Below are 23244 nucleotides of genomic sequence, written 5' to 3'. Positions count from 1 at the left end.
AGCAGAACAGTGCAACAATGGCGTCGGTTGCCGACAACAATGAGCGCGAATCCGCTCTCATTGACTTAGCTCTTACTTAACGCACGGCGAGAAGAACCCGTTAATCGTCTTTTAAACGTTCCCTAGACTGTGCAACGCGATATTAGCTTTGCGAGAGGCCACGCGGCCAGGGTCGAGTTGCGACAGGCTTTCTATCACCTGCGACCTGGACTTCTGCCGCTTTTGGCATTCCAAGACCGCGTGGATTAATTTAAATTCGTCTCATCTTCTAACCTTTATAATTTGATTGAGTAATATAAGACCAAATTGTTTTTCTATCTCTGTTTATTGGCCATTGTTACCAACGAATGATCGCACCTTCGATTGTTTTAGATGCATTTATTTCAATAAATTTAATGCCGGCGATGATATTGAAACATCGCAACAGTTCAGTGGCTGCAACCTTGTCTCTCTTTGAAACGGCGATTTTCAGTCTGGCATCGAATAGGACTAATGAACCGAGAAAATTATGGCGGAGCTCAATTCAATGAGATTTCACTTATTTACCAGCGTTTCGTGCGCTGGGCAACGCACACGAACGCATAACCGATGAATCTAACGTACATATCGGATGTTACACGATCACGAGATGTTGTAGTATGCCCTTGTCCATGTTTTCAAACTTTAATTGTTCATTACACGCCTATTATCATAATTACTAGAGCAATTAAACGAAATCAATAAAAATATTAAAATAATATTAGTTAATAGACTTCTGATTTGAATAAAGGAAAAAGTACAAACCAAATATAATGTTAAGAAATATCTCTATTCTGAACGTGGAACTGTGACCGATAGTCATTCGTAATTTGATCAAAAATAACATTTATTTTCAAGTCGTATCCTTGTGGTAGACCAGACGCGTTTGTCGCCGCACGGCTCTTCTCATAGTCCTCCGCGATTACGAATTACTTTCCACTGATAGATTTCCCCGGAAATCCAGCGAAGACCTAGACTTTTTTCATTACTTTATTTGGCTTACTAAACTAGTAGATTACAAAAATTACAAACTATAAATAAATAAAGTATAGTTTAGAAAGGAAACAAGGTGTACAACTTTCTAGAATGTATGCAATTAAAAGTGAAGAACTAAGTTCCTCCTTAAACAATTAAGAAGGAACTTAGTTCTTTACTAAGTGTAGACATAAGTCTACCCGGCGCACTATGGTACATCGAGGCTCATATCATCTCATAATTCATTTTCGTCTGAATAATACAATATATATAATTTATGGTATACAGAGGTAAAACTCTATAGTTTTTTTATTTACAAGGTATTTTTTTGTAATTATTTTTATTTATTTATAATGAGACCTCAAAGTTGCGGAATTTTTAAACAGAAGTTTTTTGAAAAAATCAAGGACAACTTCAAACCATCTTTAACATATCTTTTACATAAAATATTTACAATATTATATTTTTATATGCATGAGAAACTTTTTGGTGTATTTATTAAAAAAAAATTATAATAAAATATCAATAACAAATATTAAAAAAATGGAGAAATAAAATATACTGAAACCGAAAAAAATAAAAAATGTCGTTAAAGTTTTAGTAGTTAGCGCTGATTGCCGCTGATTAGAAATTATGATTTTTATATTTGATAAACTATCTAATTTCAGAATCAGCAATAAAATCTTGCCCATATTTGCCCCATTTTTTGTAATTCACTTTCAAAGAGAGCGCGACGGAGACTAAAAATCACTTAATTAATCAAGCCGCCTACAGTTTTATTTTTTATTTACATGGATATTATTATGTAACAATGGTTTTCAAAAAGTATAAGTAAAGGCATAAGAGTATTTAATATTTTATGTATATATATATATATATATATATATATATATATATATATATATATATATATATATATATAAATATATATATATACGGGTATGTTGTACGTACTTATACTATAAGTACTCTAAGTCGTACTCATTATGCAATAAAACCACGATAATATTTTTCCGGTCACATATACAGTAGAGAAATACTTAACCACAATTGTAATAGTTAAAATATATTATCAATTTTTATCACTTTTACCACATTTACCGCATTTCTATTCATTCATATATCAGATCGGGAGCAAAATTACACACGTTACAATAAATTATGCCGTGTCACTTTAAAATACGTACAAATAGCTGTAAAATGATTGTTTCAATATTAATGCCCTTTAAGTGTACACTAAATATACTTAGGTATATTGTGACAGTTTTCTTCGTGCAATTGAATTTAAAATGAAATGTTATGTCTACACTAAAGATCAAAATTAAAGACCTGTGTATCGCTTTCATTTAACATGGAAAACATATTTCTACAGTAGAGTCTTATTTAAACTAAAATTTTAACCTAACCGAAATGCAATTTACTTGTACCAAAACTATTATTCAAAAATCTTTGTTGCCCAAATTCAGATCCGTATACTTCTAGTAAAAGTTGGTCAAAGACAAGGAAAGTTATAGAATTAGAAGATGAAGCAAAAGAATTGTTATTAGGTAATATTTAGGGAAATGTTTATTAAACTTATTTTTTTATAATACTATGAATTAGAATATTATTTTATAATTTTTATAAAGTAAGTTAATAATATATTTACCTATTTAATTATAATTTTCGTATTAAATCACTGTTGTTAGCAACTATTTTTCACTATCAGACATCTTACACGATCGGACATTTAGGATAGGTATTAATTTTTTTTTTGTTGATACATATATATTTAGTAAATATATCTAGTTCATAATAATAATTTTATAATTTATACATAATTATGATAAATTATTCTTGCTTGTAAAGTTTCGTTTATTCCTATATTATAAACATTTTTTTACATGACTATATTAATTATTTTTAATAATATAAAATCAGTTTCTTTAATATATTTTAAATTTCTACTTATTCGTCTTTTCCTGTTCCTAATTTCATGTCAATATACCTAATAAATAAAAAGTTATTGAATTTTGATTTGATTACCTTATTGCACCATAGTGTGGCGTGACCGATGTCCATAGTACCGTGCACATTCTTGATTTTCGCGTTTTAACCTAGTACATGTCTTCCCTTAAGATCTCATGGAATTTGGTCAATTAAAAATGATGTCCTTTTTTATAAATAGACTTAAAATATGTTTGAATGTTAACTGATGTCGGGTTAATTGGTTGCAGTGCTGGAATGATGGGCGAGGGCCTGCTGACTCTGACGTACGGCAAGCACCACGCCTGCATCCTGAACGAGGTGGGCGCGGCGTGGCGCGGGGCCAGGTACTCCGACTTGGTGCTGGTCTGCGACGACGCGGTGCCGCTGGCTGCCCACCGCATCGTCATGGCCGCCGCTAGCCCTTTAATAAGGTAACGATAAATGTATTCAGAAATTGTGAGCGGTGCCCATCGCTCATGCACCCGCCAGCGATAGAGCAAAAAGGTTCTTGAGAGCCGACCACTAGCTTGTAGACGCTGTCAATTACTACAGATACGCCCTATCCAAAAATCAATAGTTTCAGACATAATAAAAAGTGTAATGATGATATTGCAAGAAAAAGCCGTTTCGTATTACTTCATTCGTATTACTTCATATTTAAATTAACTATTGTTTACTATCTGTCTCTGCAGACTTTGTACTAGTTATTGGCTTATCACATTCGGATACGAAAAAAACATATTTCAGAGTGATCACTTCATATAAGATAATTGGAAATAGGTGTTAAATATAGTTCCATCCCTGCAAACCTGTTAAATATATAAACAGCCACAATGTGGAGCTTATCTAGTTACCCCGTAAGTAATTTTGTAAAAGCTGAATATTTCTCCAGTGATGGGCAGTTCTTCTCACTTGACTTTGCAAGTTGCCAGTTGATGTAACAGGTAGAAATATTGTATAGAACAACTTATTTTTGTTGAATTAAATTATTACTTTTACATTTTCTCATTAAACTTAAGGTTTAATGATTCTTAATTTTACTTACGTTATAGTATAAATCATTCAAGCCGTAAGATGTCCAATGTTGATCTCCCGCGCAGATTTCCAATAAGACCGGTAGGAAGCGGCCTGCATCCGGCGTCTTACGACAACTTTAACAAAATCGTCTGTCAATATTGTTTTACATATAGTGCATGAATAACTTTTAGATATTATTCAATAAATAACCGGACAGTTGTCACAATTCCAAACTGGCTAGGCCAGATCTTTCTGGCTCCTGGCAGGTCCAAGGCCACTAAGTGCCAAACTTCATAGTCTCCCATCGCTTCTACCTTCACCTATAAACTCTTGCGCTACAGGAACAGTATGCAATAACTGTTTACGTTAGCAGATGTAGCTTGGCTGACAAAATTTTCATTATGATCCCGCTTAGCGTCAGTTTGCGTCTTTTAACACGAGTTAACAATATTTAGTCCCTATGCAACACTTTCTTTACAGTAACCTGAAATTTTCAATAGTTATTTGGTAGCGAACGGAGACTCCCCGTAAGTCAACGACTAATCAAAATATGTCTATAGAGAAGTTTTGCATACAGCTGTAATTTTTGTACCTGTAACATTACAAAGCTAAAATACAAATTAAAACGAAATCATTAGAATTTTGCAATTTCACATTATTTGGTGTATGCAAAAAGTTTAACATAGATACATTGAAAAAAAAACATTCGATTAAATTCTTCGCAAACAGTACACAGTTACACAGACGTATTTTATACGAACAATTTATTAATGGATTAGTCAGCATTCAAAATAACGAAACGTCCAAAACTTAAAAATTCCTCTTTTCTTTATCCTATTTTAAGCGCTTTTAATATTATTATTGAAATTAACGAATTAATTATAGGAAAATACTTGACGACACGCCTTCGGTCGAGAATCCCGTCACCATTCACATGTCCGGCATTAGCAGTACACTTATGAGGCACCTACTTGTCTTCCTGTACAGCGGCCAGGCATACATAGAGGTTGGTTTCATTCTCCATAATTATTGAAATAGTTTTTTTTAATAAAAAACGCCTTTTTAAAAAATCTAATTAATATCTCTATATAAATTATTAAAATCTTAATATTCATAATAATTAAAATAATTAGTAATAAAATAAATGAATTATTTCGCATTTACAGTCCGGAGAAATTGATGATATGCAGGAGCTATTTGAGTTATTGGAAATAAAATCAGACGTTTGGAAATCGACGAAAGAACGGCAACAGCAGGAAGAGAGAAATAGGTCGTGCGAAAGATTAAAAGCGAAAGCCCTTAAAACAGATATAAACAGCAACGAAAGCAGCAAACACGAGGCCCCTTCCGGATCTTCACATTCAGAAAGCGATAGAGTTACACCGAGTGCAGGCTACAGTAAAGACAAAGAAAGAGGTGATTCGGAATCGCTGAGTATAAAGAAGGAGACCATGTCCACTAGTAGTAACGACGAGAGAGATGATGATGATCCAGATGGAGAGAATCGAGGTAAAGAGTGCAGTCGATTAACTACCAGACGGAGGAGTTCGTCAAATCCCGTTAATCTTTCATTAGCAAGAAACTCTGAAAACACAGGCAGTGAACACGATGATTCCCAGGACCTCGACGTTGAAACAGTTGCAGCAAAGGTATGGCATCGTTACATTTTTATCATTATCTTAAGTAAGTTTCCTCGTGAGTCCAAATACATCAATTATATTCTAACGCTAAGCCTTTATTTCGTAGTTTCAAATGCAAGAACATATAAATAAAAGTTATATTTATTTTCCAGAACATCGGCAGGAGACGGTCAACTTCTTCCAGCCAAGAAGATCCACCTCAAGAAACAGTATACAGGCGACAACTATTAAATGATCGGTTAGGTAAAGGTATTGAAAGAACTAAAAGAAAATCACATTACCTTGAACCGCCCGAATTAGATTTGCGAACTGTTAAATTAGAGGATTATGCCCAATTAAAACCGCCCGATCAGGATCTTATGACACTCGTGCAAACGTCACCGGAAAATTATGTTGTCACACCACATCGAAAAAGAAGACCCGGTTTCCATAATTCACCGTCACAAAATCCTCCTTTTGTATCCTTTGCTCCGAGTTACTTAGAAGAAATGGCACATTTGAGATACGCACAGGGGCCAGGTGTAGCGGCGGGAGTAGCTAGCGCTCGGCTTGGAACCTTCCATCCATTAAGTGCATCGGCCCCACCCTACTTACCGGAAAGAAGCGCGACTCCACCGGCCGCAGCACACGAAGACGCCTTGAAGTACCGGCCTCCGAGCGCGGGCTCCTGGGGGCCTTGGCTTTGTCAACCGCAGATGGGCGGAGACGACACACCATCAACTGAGCACGAACAAGGATCAAGTAAACAAGCGCCGGTTCGAGAATACCGTTGCGAGTACTGTGGCAAACAATTCGGAATGTCTTGGAATCTCAAAACGCATCTGCGGGTACATACCGGAGAGAAGCCTTTCGCTTGTCGGCTCTGCGTCGCGATGTTTAAACAGAAGGCCCATTTACTGAAACATCTGTGTTCAGTGCACCGTAACGTTATATCGTCAAGCGAGAACGACGGTCGGACCAACACTCCGGGCCGTTTCAACTGTTGTTTCTGCCAATTAACTTTCGAAGCGCTTCCGGAGCTCATCAGACATCTCTCGGGCCCGCACAATAGTTTGCTTCTCAGCAAAAACCTGCACGAATGACGCCCGCCCATATGACGCGGTCGTTCGCGTGCCGTTGGACTATGATATTTCTCTCACTCTGAGAGCCCAATTGTGATATGTGTTTAATGGATACTACAGTAAGTGTTTAGTTGTAAGATTTCAGAAATCGCAGAGCGATACTCATAGTGAAGCATTCGCGGGACAAGATGGCTGCGGGTGTTATTACATTTATGAATAATTTAAACAATCATGTTTGCCGCATGGGTCCAAATTGTTATAATTTGTTTAAAAATTATAATCCGGGACCAATACCTTCCGAGATAGTATTTATTTGAAAGATGTATTTCATTAGCGTAAATGTTATTTAAAAGCCACCGACACATTAATTCCTTAAGCATAGAAAATAGATGCGAATGTCAAAGAAAAGTTGCGAAGATTGTACAGCCTTCATTACAAGAATGTCACATGAACTACCTCCTAATTTAAATCGGTGTTGTCATAAAACCGTCGATAACGTAGTGGTTTTATTAGCATTGACTTTTTCCGTTATTTGATGGGCATCGTCAATGTTTCTAGTCAGAATTGGAACTTAGCATTAGACAGATATTTGTGTTGTTCATTCGCACTAATCGACGTAGCTTTGACGGGTAGCCTAAAACAATAATAACACAATACATTATTTGTTATGAACACTTTGATTTCAAGTTTATTTATATTTCTCACATTAAAATACAATTACAATGACACAATTACATAAAGAAAGGACTTTCCCATTTATGGTTTTCAAATATACATCGCATCAAATAAAGCTGCTCGAATTGTGTTCGAATTTTACTTTAAATACATCGTTTGATCTTCAATCAGATGCAAATTAAAAATATTGATATCGTAATATTACACTTCGTTCCAATTTATATCTGACTCGATATTTCGCAGCTTTTCAACGACACATTAAATCTCAATATTAGATTTTATCATTAATATACGTAACTTCTAAAGTAAAAAAAAATGTGTTCGTAATGTTAAAATTTTTTACTACTCCTTTTACTTTCGTCTGTTTGTGCTGATATAAATGCAATGTGGATGAACACCAAAGATTTGTAAAGCATTCAAAGTGAAGCATGTTTTGGTGTTTACATTTAAGAGAAATTATAGGGACCTGAAATGATTTTTGATTTGTTAAATATAAAGTATGTAGGTACCAATTTAATAATCTCACGACTGTAAATATTAACTTTCCTCCTATCTGTAACTACTTCGTAATTCCACTGCGAGCTGTCTTAAAACTTAAATATCTATTTTTTTAATTAATTTACTACTTTAGTATAAATGTGAAGCAGAGGAGCTATTTTTCGTAAACGTCTATCAATGCGACATTATTTAGTTTTTAAAGAACTTGGAAGCCATTCGTCGAACACAATAATATCATGGCCAGTTACAAATGTTTTAATTAAAACTGTAAGTTCAGCGGTGTTTCCGAAATCTTTAAAATCTTCAGTAATAGAAATCTGTCGCTTCAGTCTAAAAATAATGTACGCGTATCCCAACTTTGTAACATTTTCCGTAATACTCATTTTGCACAAAACGTGTCGCTTTACATACTATGAAATTCTTGAATGTGGCAATAATGATGTTTAATGTAAGATACGTTCGTTGATCGAAATTGTTTTTTTATTTCATGAAAACTAGAGTTACCAGCGTGTTGTTCAAAACATTTTGTAAGCGACAAAAATTGTCGATACGCTTTAATTTATCATTCGATCGTTACCTATTTACCTGATTTTTGTTTTTTTTTCGTGTATTGTTTAGCGTCGCATATTGACGCGGTATTTTAATCGGGGAACAATTTAATCTTAAGGATTGTGATTTCGAGGTATCATTAGAATATTCTATGTGATAACTACCCGTTATATTGTAATAGAGCGCAACGAGAACGCTGTCTTCCAATGCGTTTTCCATATTTTTGACTTTTTTATTCGTGTACATAATAAAGGTTAGGTTAAGTGGAACGCATGACAATAAAAGTTGTCCAGATGAAAATCATCCCTGCCGATTAAATACGTAAAACGTTCGAACAAATGCATATATTATAAATGCCTTGATTAACTTTTATAGCGTTTAAGACTGTTGTGATATACTTGCGGTCCCGTCCGCAATTGCAGAAGCAATGCAACAACTTTTTTTTTCTATTTTTTAAGTGTTCTTTCTCTCCGCTTTAAAAAAATAAAAACACATCGTTTAACTTTTATATATATTTGATAGTATTTTTTGCCACTCTCAAATTGAAATGGTTAGTACAACAGGAACTTTGAAAGACTTAAATTCTTTACAAAATATAAAAATATAAAAAATTTACATTTACAAAATATAAAAAAGAAGTTAAACTTTATTATAAAATTAAATCGATTTTACCAATAATACAGATGCCGCCTTAATCCGCTCTGAGTTACTATCCCAATTTTTTTCGAATAGTTGCTGACAATGGCTTGCAAAGCGAAGGCGACATATAACTTTGATACCGTCGACACATTTAATCGAAACAATTCTGTCTGATACATGACGTTGTTAGGAATAATTGTAAATATTTTAGTTGGTAAGCCTAATGGAGAAGAAAGCTTAACTTAATCTTGTTGAACTTGAATATTGATTTTTCTGTTGATTGTAAATTAAAAATTATTTTCTAAGGTTTCACATAGTGTACAATTTTTTGTAGATATTGTTTAGACCATTAACATTCTGTAAAAATGTGTTCTTACCTTAGTAAATTAAATAACGAGAATATTTTAGTTACATATGCCGATGTTCTTTATTTCCTTTTATCTGTCATATATATCCTCTGACACACTCTACGACAATCTATATCCTTAAACTTCCGTTAACCTGATTTAATTAAGAAAGATAGACATTGTGAGAGATGAGCGGAGACAATGAAATAAAAGAATGAAATGAAAAAAAAATTTATTCGAGTTGTAACATCCCTGCCCCGCACACGGCAAGGGGGAACTAGATGTCTTCAAAAAAGGAGGGTCGTTAAAAAACCTTTTTTAATTAAAATGATGACTTTAATTAATTATCGAATTTACATTTTACTTGAATTGATTCGATAGGGGTTTGAAGATCCTTCAATGCTTAACGTTTTTGTATTGTGATTTGTATTGTAATACTTTGTGATAATAAATTTATCCTTCACTTCAGAAAAACATCGTTTCTTAATTCTCTGTAATAACAGTTCCGTACCTACGAACTTGCTGATTTACATTTAGCATTTAGAATTGAATTTTATTTAAAATCAAAATTCACAATTCTTTTGAGGAATTAGTTACTAAATAATATTTTCGTCTTTTCAATTTATTCGATCATTTTGCTGTAATTTCTTAATATATTAGACCAACGTTCTGTCGTTTCCGCTAGAAAGTTTGACCTAGAGAACACAAACTATGAAAGATCTCCGACACTAATCGACGATAATAAAGAACTGAAAGTGATAATAGAACTTGATCATTAGGTGTAAGTGACAAAACATTTCTTCAATTGCTTTAAATCGGAAAAATAGCCAAATTATGGAAGCCACTGATGTTGCATAAATTGAATAAAGCACATCAGCAAACACGCATTCTGTGCTCCGCTTAATGTTATTCAACAAGACCTACAGCGAAAACAAGATCCAATACAATAATAACTTTTTTATTATTACTATTTTGGACCTCAACTACCTAATGGCAGACTCTTTTAATCTTAAGATAATCATTTTTCAGCTAGTTCTTTTATTTACATTTCATGACCTTAATCTACTTTCTCATTTCTATGATCGCGAGATATCCTTGATATTTATGACTTATTTCCTATCAAATCCTAACTTACATATGCTCTATTACTTTTCTAATTCTAGTTGTTGGCTCCCATTCCTAGAAGGAAAGCCTAACTGCACGTTACTTTTTTAAATATCTGAATTCTATATTTACTATCCAATACTTATTATTTTATCTATATTATTCTATGCATAATTAGTACACATGGTATTCATTTATTAAAATATGTAGTATACTGTTGTACACTTAGTACACTGTTGTCTCTAATTCTTTTTTGTTAATTTCTTATTACTATTTTAGATTAGGTCTTATTTTTAATTAATTTGTTACTCTTGTTAATTCCGCACCGGGCCGGTCGCAGCCGGCGTTGGAACTGTATCTGTTAATCTGTCCAAAACTTTGCCCAGGTGTAGTAAGCTGCCGTTCCTGGCTAGTGCTTATAGTACTATTTTGTTTTTGAAGGCAAGAAGATACAAACAGGTAGCGCACCGAGATATCACCTGCTTGTCACTAGGGGTAGTCCAGCAACAGGTGAAGCACCCCTTCTTCCACATGCGGGTCACACTCCCACACAGGACTGTTTCTCAGCCGAAGTCGTTATGAAGTGAAGAGAAACAATCTCAAATGCTAACAGAACACGGAGTTTGGTTTGAAGTGAAAGGGATGGTGCGCACCAGCTCATAGGTCGCCCGGTCATCTGGCAGGAAAATGAAAAACGTATATCATAATTGACCGAAACCCTATGCTGATCAAAATGTTGACAATAGACTAATCGCTATAACACGCTGCTCCTTAAGGACAGCGCTCGTTCGTACACTGCACGACAAAAAGTTGCTACACTAAAGAAACTGTGACCTAAATTCTCTTTATTTACTTGATTGACTGATTTCAGAATCTAATGAGAAAGTCATAATGTTCTTAAAATTATGTGTCGTTAACAAAAAATTTGATTAAGTTCGCTGTGAGCTCTGGGACGAGTATTAGAAACACTCATAGCTACGCTGAAAATTGCCATTATGAGGGACGCAATTTGATTCAAGTTACTGTCAAATTACGCTCTTCTGGCATACTGGCTATGACTTCCAGAAGTATTTATTGTATAGAATCCAAAGTGGATTATAACACTTTAAATAAATAAAAACCTATCTACCTAGACCTAAACTTTTTTCTTGAAATGTAATACGGTGTTAAGAATTAAATCTAGCTCTGGATTTTTACTAATAATCTTATCAAACACCTACCTATAAAATAACAGACACGTACCGTTAACAATAGTGCAATAAAATTAATAAGTGATTTTTTTCACAATTTAGTTTGTTTTAACGTCTCGATATTGAACAATAAATTATTTATGTATCTATAGGAGCTATTACAAAAGGCCTTACTTAGTGATAAGTCCCATATTCAAGTCTCAAATATACAGTCTAGGTACTTATATAAAATACGTTTAGACACAATGGCGTCTACTAGACAGATTCAGATGACAAGCGTTATTTTTAAAGCAAACTCTATTTATTTAAATTGCTAAGGTAATGAACTTATCTTAATATAGCGAATCCAAAAGCTTGAGCACTGTGTTATCAACAATCTACGAAATAACCTAAAATCAATGACATTTGTTTAAATATCTTCTACTTTCTTAAGATTTATTTGATGATAATGGTTCAATTTATAAAAGGCGTATGTACACGCTTTGTCACTTACACATACGAGTATATAAACACTCCTGTCCAAAAAGAGGAAAGAGAACATCGTAAGGAAACCACCAACACTGGGTCTAAGATAGATAACGAGTCGTACTTTTTCAAATGCAATTGCAAATGCTCTTCCTTCAATACACAACGCGCTATTTACAAATACTAAATACAATATTGTACGCTTCACTTACCAAATACCCCATTGTACAAAAGAACTTCTCTTTAATCTTATAATTTTACAAGCGACTCTGCTAGTTACACATATAACAAAGTCATTGCTTTAAAGTACTCGTAAGTGGCAATCACAGATGGATTTGTCTTAATATCTTAGACAACACGTCACATATCTTTGGGTGTTTGTTATCAAAAACTGTAAAAACTGTTTTTTTTAAATTTTTATAGAACCACTACTACTGTCGTATCGTCGCTTTCTAACATAAATAAATAAAAAAAACAGTAAAAGCTATGTAACGAGTATAACTGATAAAATTTTGTGATGAGTGCTTTTGCTTTATCTCGCACCTAGTTTAAATTTTACGGTGTACATTTTGAAGTAGGCTTCAAAATAAAAATATTTTCTTAACTTTTTTTGTATTTTTTACTTACTCGTTAAAGTTTTCATAAACCGGTCATGGTTCTCATTTTTATTTTATTATACGCTTCCACTACTCCCAAACTGTCAGCTTCAACATGTGAGAAAGGGAGGCATCCCCTTTGGTCGTTGCTTCGCAGTAGATCTGTCGCGGCAGAGGGCCGCTCGAAGTCTTCGCCATAAGAACTCAGCCTTCAAGTCATCATATATGGAACCTTATCCGTAAACATCCTGTATTGATATACACATTGTTTGAATGCATGCTTAGCTAATTGACTTGTTAATAATCACTTGTAAGTCCTGTTCGCCTCGTCAGTTTTAATATAAAAAAAACTTTTTGTTCTATGTCAAAAACATGGCACTTAAACTTTGTTAAAATGAGAATTATCTAAAAATTATGCAATAGAATTATATAAAATAAGTATTAAAAGGTAAATAGTAAACAGATAAGAATGTTATTAATAGACAAGAGAAATCGCAGCGCAGGTCCATTCACAGGGCGGACAAACGACACCCGTCAAGTCGTCAGAATATCAATTCCAATATGTTACTGAAAATACATAAGGGTTGCCAATGTACAGCAATGAACGTCTTACGACTGAAATGATAATGAGTTTGAAGGGTGCTGTATCGATTTTGTGTTGAATAAGATTGACCTGCTCGCCTCGTGATATATACATAAATAAAAATTAATTGAATTTTTATTTAAATTTGTCGTCAAGTTCTTATGGAAAGAAGAAATTAAAAAAATGTTGAGTGAAAAACTAGAAGTAAAAAACACTTTTTGCACCTACATACACACAATCAAGACCAAAAATTAAAAAAAAAATCGTTTTCAAAATATTAAACTAAATTTATTTAAATTAAAACTATAAATCTCTGGTGTTTAACAATAGGGTTTTACACCTTAATTGATAACAAAATCTTTATGAACATATCGGGATATAGGAACTGCCTTGCGCTTTAATAAATGATTATGACGATACACAACAATCTAACGAGTGTCATATTCGATGTTTTTACAAACACTCCACGCTGTGTAAATTGTATGAAGAATCAAATCTACATTTCATAACAAATCGGTCGTCGGGTGGGATCATGAACAATCGGAGAAGTTCCACTTTCAAACTTTCAATTAGCTCGTCCGCCATTTCCTTTTCGAACGTTACCAGGTGAGTTGCAATCTCATAATATTTTATTACGATATAACTGTTCTCTAAATAGAGTAAGGACTTTCATCATCATCAACTTTATCATTTCAACTACTGCACGTCCACTGCTATACAAAGGCTTTTCCCGTAGATTTACAAACGGAGCGATTGGATGCCTTATTTTACGTCCTCCAGTTTCGTATGTCCACCTTGTGGGCGGAAGTCCAATACTGTACCTGCCGGTCGGTGATATACTCCAGAACCGCAAAGCTCAATTGGCCATCTCTTTGAGCTCTTTACTTGAGCGGAAATTTTATTTAAAATATTCTCACAAATTTATGCTGATAGAAAAATACATAATTAAAGAGCCATGAGTATCAATTACCTGACATTAGTTAGTCTTCTGTAAATATAATCATTATATAAGTACATATAACCTGAACCATTCTAAAGGACTCGCTTCTTGAAACATAAACAATAAAAATAAAACAAACAGCGTTCAGTCTCCATACTCATGCACAGTTAAAAATAGATGGGAAAGATAGAAAATGAAAAACGAAGCAGACATCACAGAACCGGTGGAGGCAGATGGTTTTCGCATCTTTTTGTAAGTTGACTTGTGGTAGGCTCTGGGAACATTCCGGGCGACATCTTTAAAATGGCTTATGCTTTTGGTGCACTGGAATAACGTAAATATACGGTAGGATACACAAAGATAAATATATTTATACAATATTTAAATGAAAATGGTATTTTTAAAACGAATCAGTACCTCTTTAAAAACTACTTTTATTATGTTAAATAAAACTGGCTCTGTTTGACTTTGAAACAGAAACATGATTATCTTTGCTAGAAAGTGTTTATTGTAATATAATTTATAATAATAAAATAAATAGTCTGTTATTAATAATAAGTGTCTGTTGTAGAATTTATTATGCAATAAAATTATAATCAAGCATATTATTTATAACTAATCATATACATGTCGCGTATTGTTTTGTTAACGTACATAATACCTGTTGACTCGTAATTAAAAATGCAAACAGCGTACGAAACAGCATCCCGCTCAAACACAGTGCTAAACTATAATTGGAATCGTAAAAACTAACCGCGGTCCTTCGACTAAATTATCCAAACTACATTGAACAGAAACGTAATTTTAAAAAAAACTCAACAAACAACGGACGAGGTCCATTAAAGCAAATGTCTAGATGTACACATGTCCTAACAAGGAGCGAAGCGAAATTCATTGTCGACTTTAATAAATCGAACCACTTGCTAGATAAGTTGGTCCATTAGATGGTTTTTCAATTGCAGGACCGGTTCCCTAAGTCGAATAGGTTTAAAAGCAAAGATCGGGACTTCAGAGACCATTCCCGTGTACACAGTCCCCCGGGCGCGTTGATTCATCAATTATGTGGCGTTTATTTTTCCTCTTCGCTGCCGTTACAGCGCAAATCCCATCACTGGGATTTTGTCCAGATTATCAGGTAAGCAACATATGATATATATAATAATTATATATTAACGTATAAATAGAATTAAAAATATAATAACATTTTCGTTTTAATGTGACAATATAAACATTTTGCATTATCTTCTACTATAAATACTGTAATGATTTTTACTAAAAGAGTTTCTGGGAGATTAATCTGTACTATGATGGACTAATCTTTTAAAAAGTTTTACTATTAAAACCAAAATGTTTATTACCATTTCTTGAAGGTTCACAGTACAAAATTTTTACTTGACGAGAAACAAAATATATTACACAATAGTTAAAATATATTTAATAGAAATTTTATTTCCTTATAGAATAAGTTAAATCTTGTATTAAGTCGTTTGTTGATTACATACTGTACCAACAGCACACTTCTTATTTAATTTGTTTTAACCATCTTAAATAGATTTTAAATACTTTTAGTAATAAAACACTGTATCATTAATATCAATAATAAAGTAAAAAAAATTCTAGACTATTGTCCAAAATTTTTCCCTTGTTCAAGTGACAGCGTAAGGCATTATTTAAATAATCCTTACAGTACTGTCTTACCTCGACCTTACGTTTCGGGTCACATCAGGTGTTATATAATTAGTAAGTAAGCTGCGACGGTTGTACAGAGCGCGGACCGCCACCATTCACGGTCATTGACATCGTTCTATTACGTGACACTTTTGATTTCGAAAAATCCTGTAAACAAAATCTATAAATTTTTATCAGGCATAGGATGATTAAAAGACGAACAATAATAATTTTTAAAAACATTTGTGTACGCTACCTTTTAGTTAGTAGCAATTATGATGTGATTTCAGGGTTTTGAAGTTAGCTTAAAACATGAGTCCCTAAAATCGGTAAAAAAAATTGAAGGCGAATCGTAAAGAAAGAAACAGATATTTTATGTATTTACAATAGGTTCGCAAAATTGCCTATCTACGAATAAGGAAATGATTGTCCAAAAAGTCATTTTGACTGTTTTTTTTTTAATTTCATTTAGAAAAACTATCTATATATTGACGCAATCCTTTAATGTTAATATTTCTTTTATTTCAAATTTCTTTACACATTAGTTTTGTTTTAATTTCACAATGTTATTTTGACTGGTTTTGAGCAATATAGATTACTTAAGATTCAGTCTTTCTAATCTTTAGTAATTGGTCTTAAATCGCGATCATAAAGTATTTAAAATTTACAATCAATATTTCGCATTAAGCGTATAACCAAAATATATTTTGGGCGGTATAAACCGTAACCGACCTACTGCGCCTCTATAGATTTATAAATAATATGATTTAAGAAAAATTTTTTGTTAAAAATTTAATAAGGCCCACGAACTCGAAACTATTACTATTCCATAACAATAACTCTGGAGTCATTTTACATTAATCCGCGAAAAAATTCAAAGCTTGTTAAGCAAAGTTTGATCAATTTAGCATATGTATTAAATACGAGTATTACAAAGGATATCAAGCTAATTTTCACGTGATAAATAAAAGATTTATTAGTTGAACAATTGTAAAATTTTCGTTATCTATTGAATTCCTTGCTAAGTTCTTCTCGATAGAGTCAATATTACGAACCTAGTAGTAAAATATGAAGAAAATTAGAACTAATTACACAACGTATGATTTGTACGTATATAAATCTACATTATATCAATGTCTGGATGTACATCAATTTCTAAACGACTTTTCGAAGTTGCTTAACAAGGCTATTCGAAAGATTAAATATTCATTTCATTGTTTTTTAAATTCTTAATCGTAATTAACTATGTGTCTGGGTAAAAGTGAAACTATCTTTTTAAACAGCCTATGGCTAACTTCAATATGAACCGATTCCTGGGCACCTGGTTCGAGGCAGAGCGCTACTTCTCGGTCAGCGAACTTGGCAGCCGCTGCGTCACCACCAAGTACGAGAGCACGCCGGAGGGACGTATTCTGGTTTCCAACGAGATAACCAACGCAGTGTGAGTAGCAGAAAATATCCTTGTTATTTGAATGACTTAATAAGCCATTTATTTCCAAATTTATATGTCAAATAATATTAGTAATATTTAGTGTAGTGTAGATAGGGACCCCACTAGGTACACCAACGACATAGTTGATGTCGTAAAAAGTCGCTGGTTACGGTTAGTGTAAGACCAGCAATCGTTAGGATGGCCTTTGCCTGACAGTGGGCGTGTATCTCGTAACAGGGGTCCATTTGAATGTAAACCTCCTTCAACGTATTTAATAGCAATTTCAATCCTTTTTTTTTGTTAGTTTTTTGGTAATTTCAATATCCTTCAATTTATTATATACGCTTTGATTCAGAGATATTTCGCTTGTAGTAAATATAAATTTTACAACTGTTGTGTGATATTATATAAAATTCACAGAATTTAAAAACTCCCAATTGTTATTACAGTAAAATAATTTTTGAAATTATATAAACCGCAAAAAAATGTATTCGTAAGAGATCTAATTAGCAAGAGAGCTTACCAAATGTATAACGCAAATGATTTACATAATTTATATGTTCATTCCCATTTGAAACGTAGGTTAACGTAGGTCAACCCTCATTTCAGGTTTAACTACTACTTACTTTTCATGACTAATAGAAGTCTTTTTAATGTACCTTTGGTTATGTCTGCCTATTGCATCGTCACCCTCATCCATGTAGTATACTCAATTGAGACTGGTAAAAATACGGGATTCACTTCTTTCCTTCTTTGTTCTTATTACCCAAGCTTGAGCGTACCCCACTTTTGAAAGGTTAGAATGTATGAATCATCAGCACTTTTCCCTTGCTTATCAAGGCACCTTTTTCACTTGTGCGTGCACTTTGTGCTAGATATTATTAACGACAAGTATTCTCGAGGGACAATCATGAGCGTGAGTATTGGCTCCCAACAAAGTGGACCGACGACATAGTTAAGGTCACGAGAAGTTGGATGCCGACGGCGGAAGAATGATCATTGTGATGATATTGGACCTTGGGGGCCTATGCCTTACAGTAGGCGTCTATTGGCTGATAATAATGATGATACTATAGTTGGTAGATCGCCAGTGACATTAAATTGATAATTAAATACTTATGTTTTGCGCAAACGTCGATTATACACAAAATTTTGAATTTAAAGAACCCTGCTATCATTCCCTTCTATGTTTCTAGTATCAAAAGACTTTTTTTTTATTTGATAGGACCGGAATGAAGAGAGTGTTGGAGGGTCATCTCCAGATGATCGGCCGCGAAGGCGAGGGACGTATGATTGTCAAATACGCCACATTGCCCGTACCTTATGATACAGAATTCAGCGTACTGGAGACTGACTACGACAGTTATGCAGTGATGTGGTCTTGCAGCGGAATTGGACCCGTCCATATACGTAAGTTATAAGCTGTAAGAAAAATAAGAGAAAAGTTAGTCATCGCCTTCTTTATTGCTGGAGATTCTCTTAAAGTCTTTAGACATTTCGATAAGAGCTCTCGTTCCCTACCTCATTAAATTACCCCACTTCGTTCGTTTTTTTAATATCTCCCAAAATAGGTAGTCAAAACTATGGGAGTAGTGATTTGGGCAAAAAAAGGCTTACGATACACATGGTGTAGTTCTGTAGAATGTTTCCGACGTGGCAAATCAAATGCCGAATACTACAATACCAGTGGCTTAATATTGTATCATGTATTTTTTTACCTTCGACCTGGCCAACTACAACAAGCTATATATTATCTATTTCGCGACGGGAAATGTGATAGGTACATGTGTCAAGTAGCAAACGTATAGTGGAGAGATTAAGTTTCATAAAAATTTCTCTGTTAGTATAGAAGCTTCTTTCTTCTTAGCTAGGTGGTAACGTGGATTGTTTTTTCACGCGGACAGATCCCTTTACTATTTGTTACCAAAGGACATGTTATACTTACACAAAACTCGCGCCCGAATTAAGCCTGCAAAACACAATCCTTCGCTATGTATTTGTATTCTTATTTTTAAGATGGTTTCAAAAGGTTACATGTTAAAGTGCTATATACAAATCTATTCGTATAGTAGTGTATTAAAGATATTTGTGAAAGTGATGAAAAAACCCTGATTGAATTTGTTTTGGGCTCTGCTGTTTAGCATATTTTTGAAACCGTAGTGTCGTTGTATTTTAAATTTAAAGATACCATTATAGGATAGCTTAATTTAAATCTAGTTCCAATTAATATTCACATTCTTTTCATAAAAAATATTAGTGATGTATGTCCATGATCCAAAGTGGAAATGAATTAATATTATTTGATTAATAAATTTGTAGAAAACGCATGGGTATTAACCCGTGAGAGACTTGCGCCACAGATGGTAATGCAAAGAGCGTATGCTGCGTTGGAAAGGTACAAAGTATCTAGAACTTTCTTTATCAAGACGAATCAAGAAGACTGCTACATTCTGCCCGATCCTGCTGCCTATTCTGAATATAAGAGCGCTGGAAACATCGAAGTTTCTGGAAAGCACGCTAGCATGGTGGCTTCCAGTACTGTAAGTGAACAGGTTGTGGAAGAGGTAAGTAGAGCGTACTTACATATATGTACTGGTTTTATATACCATTATGTTATAACGTCCTTTTATACGTTTCAATAGCCTAATAATTGCAATGAAGCAGAAGAATTGACCAATATAGGTTTTTTTCTTTATTTTTCCAGAAAAAAGCCGAACCAAAGCCCGAGGTAAAGTCAGATATCCCTCAACTTAAATCTGCTATACCAGAAATTATGGAGGAACCTAAACCTTTGCCTGAAATAAAGGCATCAGAACCTATGAACAAAGATGAAAAATTGGAAATACAAGAGAAAGCAACTGAAGTCAAGAAAGATATGCCCGAAGTAAAAGAGTCTGATGCACCCAATAAAATAGAGATCCCTGCAAAATCTGTACAATAGGCCTTGCTAGACCAATGTAATTGATCCGCAAGAACTTAGTAGTTTACTGAAGCCGTAACTGGTCGAAGCTTTTCGATAGGCTATTGTACCAAATAAACAATTGTCTGCAACGGAATATCGTATCCGTTTATTTGCTAGTTTAAGATTTGCGATAGTTATTATAATTGAATTGACCTCTTTAAATGATTTAATAAATGAATAAAATTACTTGCTTTATTTTTATTGGAAATTACCTGCCCCGACAGAATTATTCAAATATTTATAATACATTACAGCAAATAAAAAATATATATCACTTAAAAATTACGCATCACAGTTTAAATAATTAAAAAGTAAACAAGCGTATTGTCTACACTGATTTACTTAGAGAACACTCTTTTCGGATACATTTAACATATAAATAATTGATTTCTCTTTGACTACTTCACTAAATTTTCTTGTGTATTGAATGCGGTTTAAATGGTTTACATCCAATTATTACAGTTGTAACCTCCAAAGAGTACATTTTTATGAATTAAACTTACACATCGTGTACATACACGGAATTGTGTGTATTTTTATGCTTTTTATAAACACAAATCAGTAGTGCGGTTAAACTTTGGTAATTTTCGCGGTACGCAGGGCCAAATCGGACTGGCAACTGAGTGCAGGGACGCTTTACCTATGTCCCCAGTGACATGCACAGAGATTCCCACATCCGTTTATTTTTAAAGCACCACGCGTTCTACACAGTCAATTAAAGGAAAGAAAAAATCAAAGTGGTTGCCTTTTATTTTAAAAAAATAATTGCGCAAAAGGAAAGGGTCTGATTGTATTGGTCGGGCTGTTACTGAGCACCCACTCCCGGCCGCTATCCCACTACTGCCCGATACGGGGACTTTTGGCTGCTGGGTTTCCCCCCTGGCCCGGTTCGCCCCTCCTTAGTAAACCTGCAACTTCCAGACTCCTCCGGAGGTTCCATATTAATACCAGGCTTAGTGTGGACGTCCAGTCAACATGGGCCACTCAGCAACAGGACTCCCGACCTCAAACCATCCTCCATACCCGACCTCCGAGCAGCCGGATTACAGGAGACGCCACGCTCCCAGTCGACAAAAGTGTTGAATTATTACTACATAAAGAAGTAAAAGTTCTGAATTCAAAACTGTTCAAAAAATTTTAAATGTTACCATCACAATAAAATATTTTTTTATAAATATTAATTATCTCCTTAATTTTATTCCTTAAAAAATATAGTTATTAAAACTCAAATATTTTAAGACAAAAAAAAGAAAATTGTGTTTGACGTAATATTTCTGTGGCGCCATCTAGAACTATTTTATAACATTACTTTGAATGCGAAAACGCGCTCTTGGATTGCAGATGGCATCATTAATTATAACTGACTTTTTGTAAATGTTTATGCAATGTGCAATAGATAAAAATGGTGTACATAAAAATATCATATATTAATTACATAATTGTATATTTTTTATTATTCCCGCTCTGATGGGCTTTAAAATATTATTCCTTATTTCTAACAATAACTTATGTTTTAAAGCATCTACTGTATATTGACCGTATAAGGTTATTATACGGTGAATATATAGTATACTTTTATACGGTGAATATATGTAGGGTACATTTGTAGACAGGCAGATAAAATTAATGGGTGTCAAATTTGTAAAGAAGTATCAAGATGCGTTCACATGTGCTTTTGACAACAAAACATTACACACCTGACGTACTATCCGTATGGGCGATCTGTAGGAGGATACGGATCCTCCCTCAAATTGACACCCCAACACTACACTTTTTTATATATATATATTAATATAGGGAAATCGACACGTTATTCACCTTTGTACCTAACTACGAAAGCATTGTATATATTAACAATTTAAAAAATGTTTAAAAAAGTCGCTCAAAATAATAACTTCGTTAAAAAATAAGACGAATTTTATTTTCGTCTAAAACCGCTCTACCGCGCTTTGGATAATTATTGTTATAGTAACTAACGCGCGGTACAGCGGCTCCGGTCGGAACATAAAAGCATAATTAAATAAAATTATTACAGTAAACGTTAATTAATATCCAAACACTCTTACCTGCATTGTTACACAAAGTTTCATTTAAAGTACTTAATTTATTTTTAATTAAAAACGCTTTTATATCCAGGACTTACATATTCTGAAACACATTAGCAATTGACATCGCAATACTTACTCTAGTATTTATTGTTATTATTATTTATTGATAAAAATAATTTTAAGTAAAAACCAACACGCTGTGTGTTGGTTTTTACGAAATATAATTCAAATAATATAAATTTCTTTCATAATTAGTTTACATAAATGTAGAGTAAGTTTTATATTTACTTTTCATTATTGAAATATTTTTATTCATCGCTTTATTTATGACTTAAGATATTACTAGAGCTTTTCATGCTAAGTCGATATTACGTTTAGAAACTTAAAAACATATTTTTAATATAATATTCTTGAGAAAGTCATAACTGTAAATGTACAAGTTAAATTCGGTTGTTTTCCATATATGGCAAAGAGTTCGATCCACGGATATTTATTTAGATAATTAAATTAAACACTATTAACCAGAGAAAATATAACGAGGGAATAACTATTTAGGCGAAAAGTCCTTGACGTAGAGGCCAGTATAATTGCCTGTACTTTTTTACCGTGTTTTGAGTCCCTTTAATGTAAATTATAATGTTGAATGAATGTTTCAAATTATCGTAAATTTACTTTGTAAAGCCGATATTATAATAAAAGATAATTTAAAATTGTTGTCTCAAAAAACGAATATTGCTTTGATCAACCAGTTCAATATTATATGTGATTTGTATTAAACGCTGCAAATTTAACTAAAATGATACTTACATACTGCAGATGAGGTATATTTTCATAAAATACTGCGATGACGTTTGCGGTTTGCCTTCACG

General features: G+C 33.5%; 2 protein-coding genes across 3 annotated transcripts in view; both read left to right on the top strand.

Moving 5' to 3' along the window:
- ken (ken and barbie) overlaps positions 1–8985 on the top strand; it is a 32038-nt gene extending 23053 nt beyond the window's left edge. For both annotated transcript variants that reach the window (XM_068770243.1, XM_068770242.1), the window contains exons 2-5: positions 3210–3392; positions 4864–4984; positions 5145–5627; positions 5771–8985. In XM_068770243.1, coding sequence (XP_068626344.1) covers positions 3217–3392; positions 4864–4984; positions 5145–5627; positions 5771–6700 — 1710 coding nt within the window. In that variant the 5' untranslated portion in view covers positions 3210–3216 and the 3' untranslated portion in view covers positions 6701–8985. The remainder of the gene's footprint in view (positions 1–3209; positions 3393–4863; positions 4985–5144; positions 5628–5770) is intronic.
- Positions 8986–15308: 6323 nt separating this feature from the next.
- Positions 15309–20469, top strand: LOC137926955 (apolipoprotein D-like). Its single transcript, XM_068770705.1, has 5 exons — positions 15309–15400; positions 17217–17374; positions 18591–18775; positions 19685–19929; positions 20070–20469. The coding sequence occupies exons 1-5, from the start codon at positions 15326–15328 to the stop codon at positions 20304–20306; spliced, it is 900 nt and encodes a 299-aa protein (XP_068626806.1). The 5' UTR covers positions 15309–15325; the 3' UTR covers positions 20307–20469.
- Positions 20470–23244: the final 2775 nt, after the last annotated feature.

Source organism: Battus philenor, unplaced genomic scaffold, assembly GCF_028537555.1.
Source record: "Battus philenor isolate CCGP_79_NKW_IND1 unplaced genomic scaffold, ilBatPhil1.0.hap1 SCAF_3, whole genome shotgun sequence".
Taxonomy (NCBI): Eukaryota; Metazoa; Arthropoda; class Insecta; order Lepidoptera; family Papilionidae; genus Battus; species Battus philenor.
Note: the sequence above shows the minus strand (reverse complement) of the source record. Positions and strands in the feature narration are given on the sequence as shown.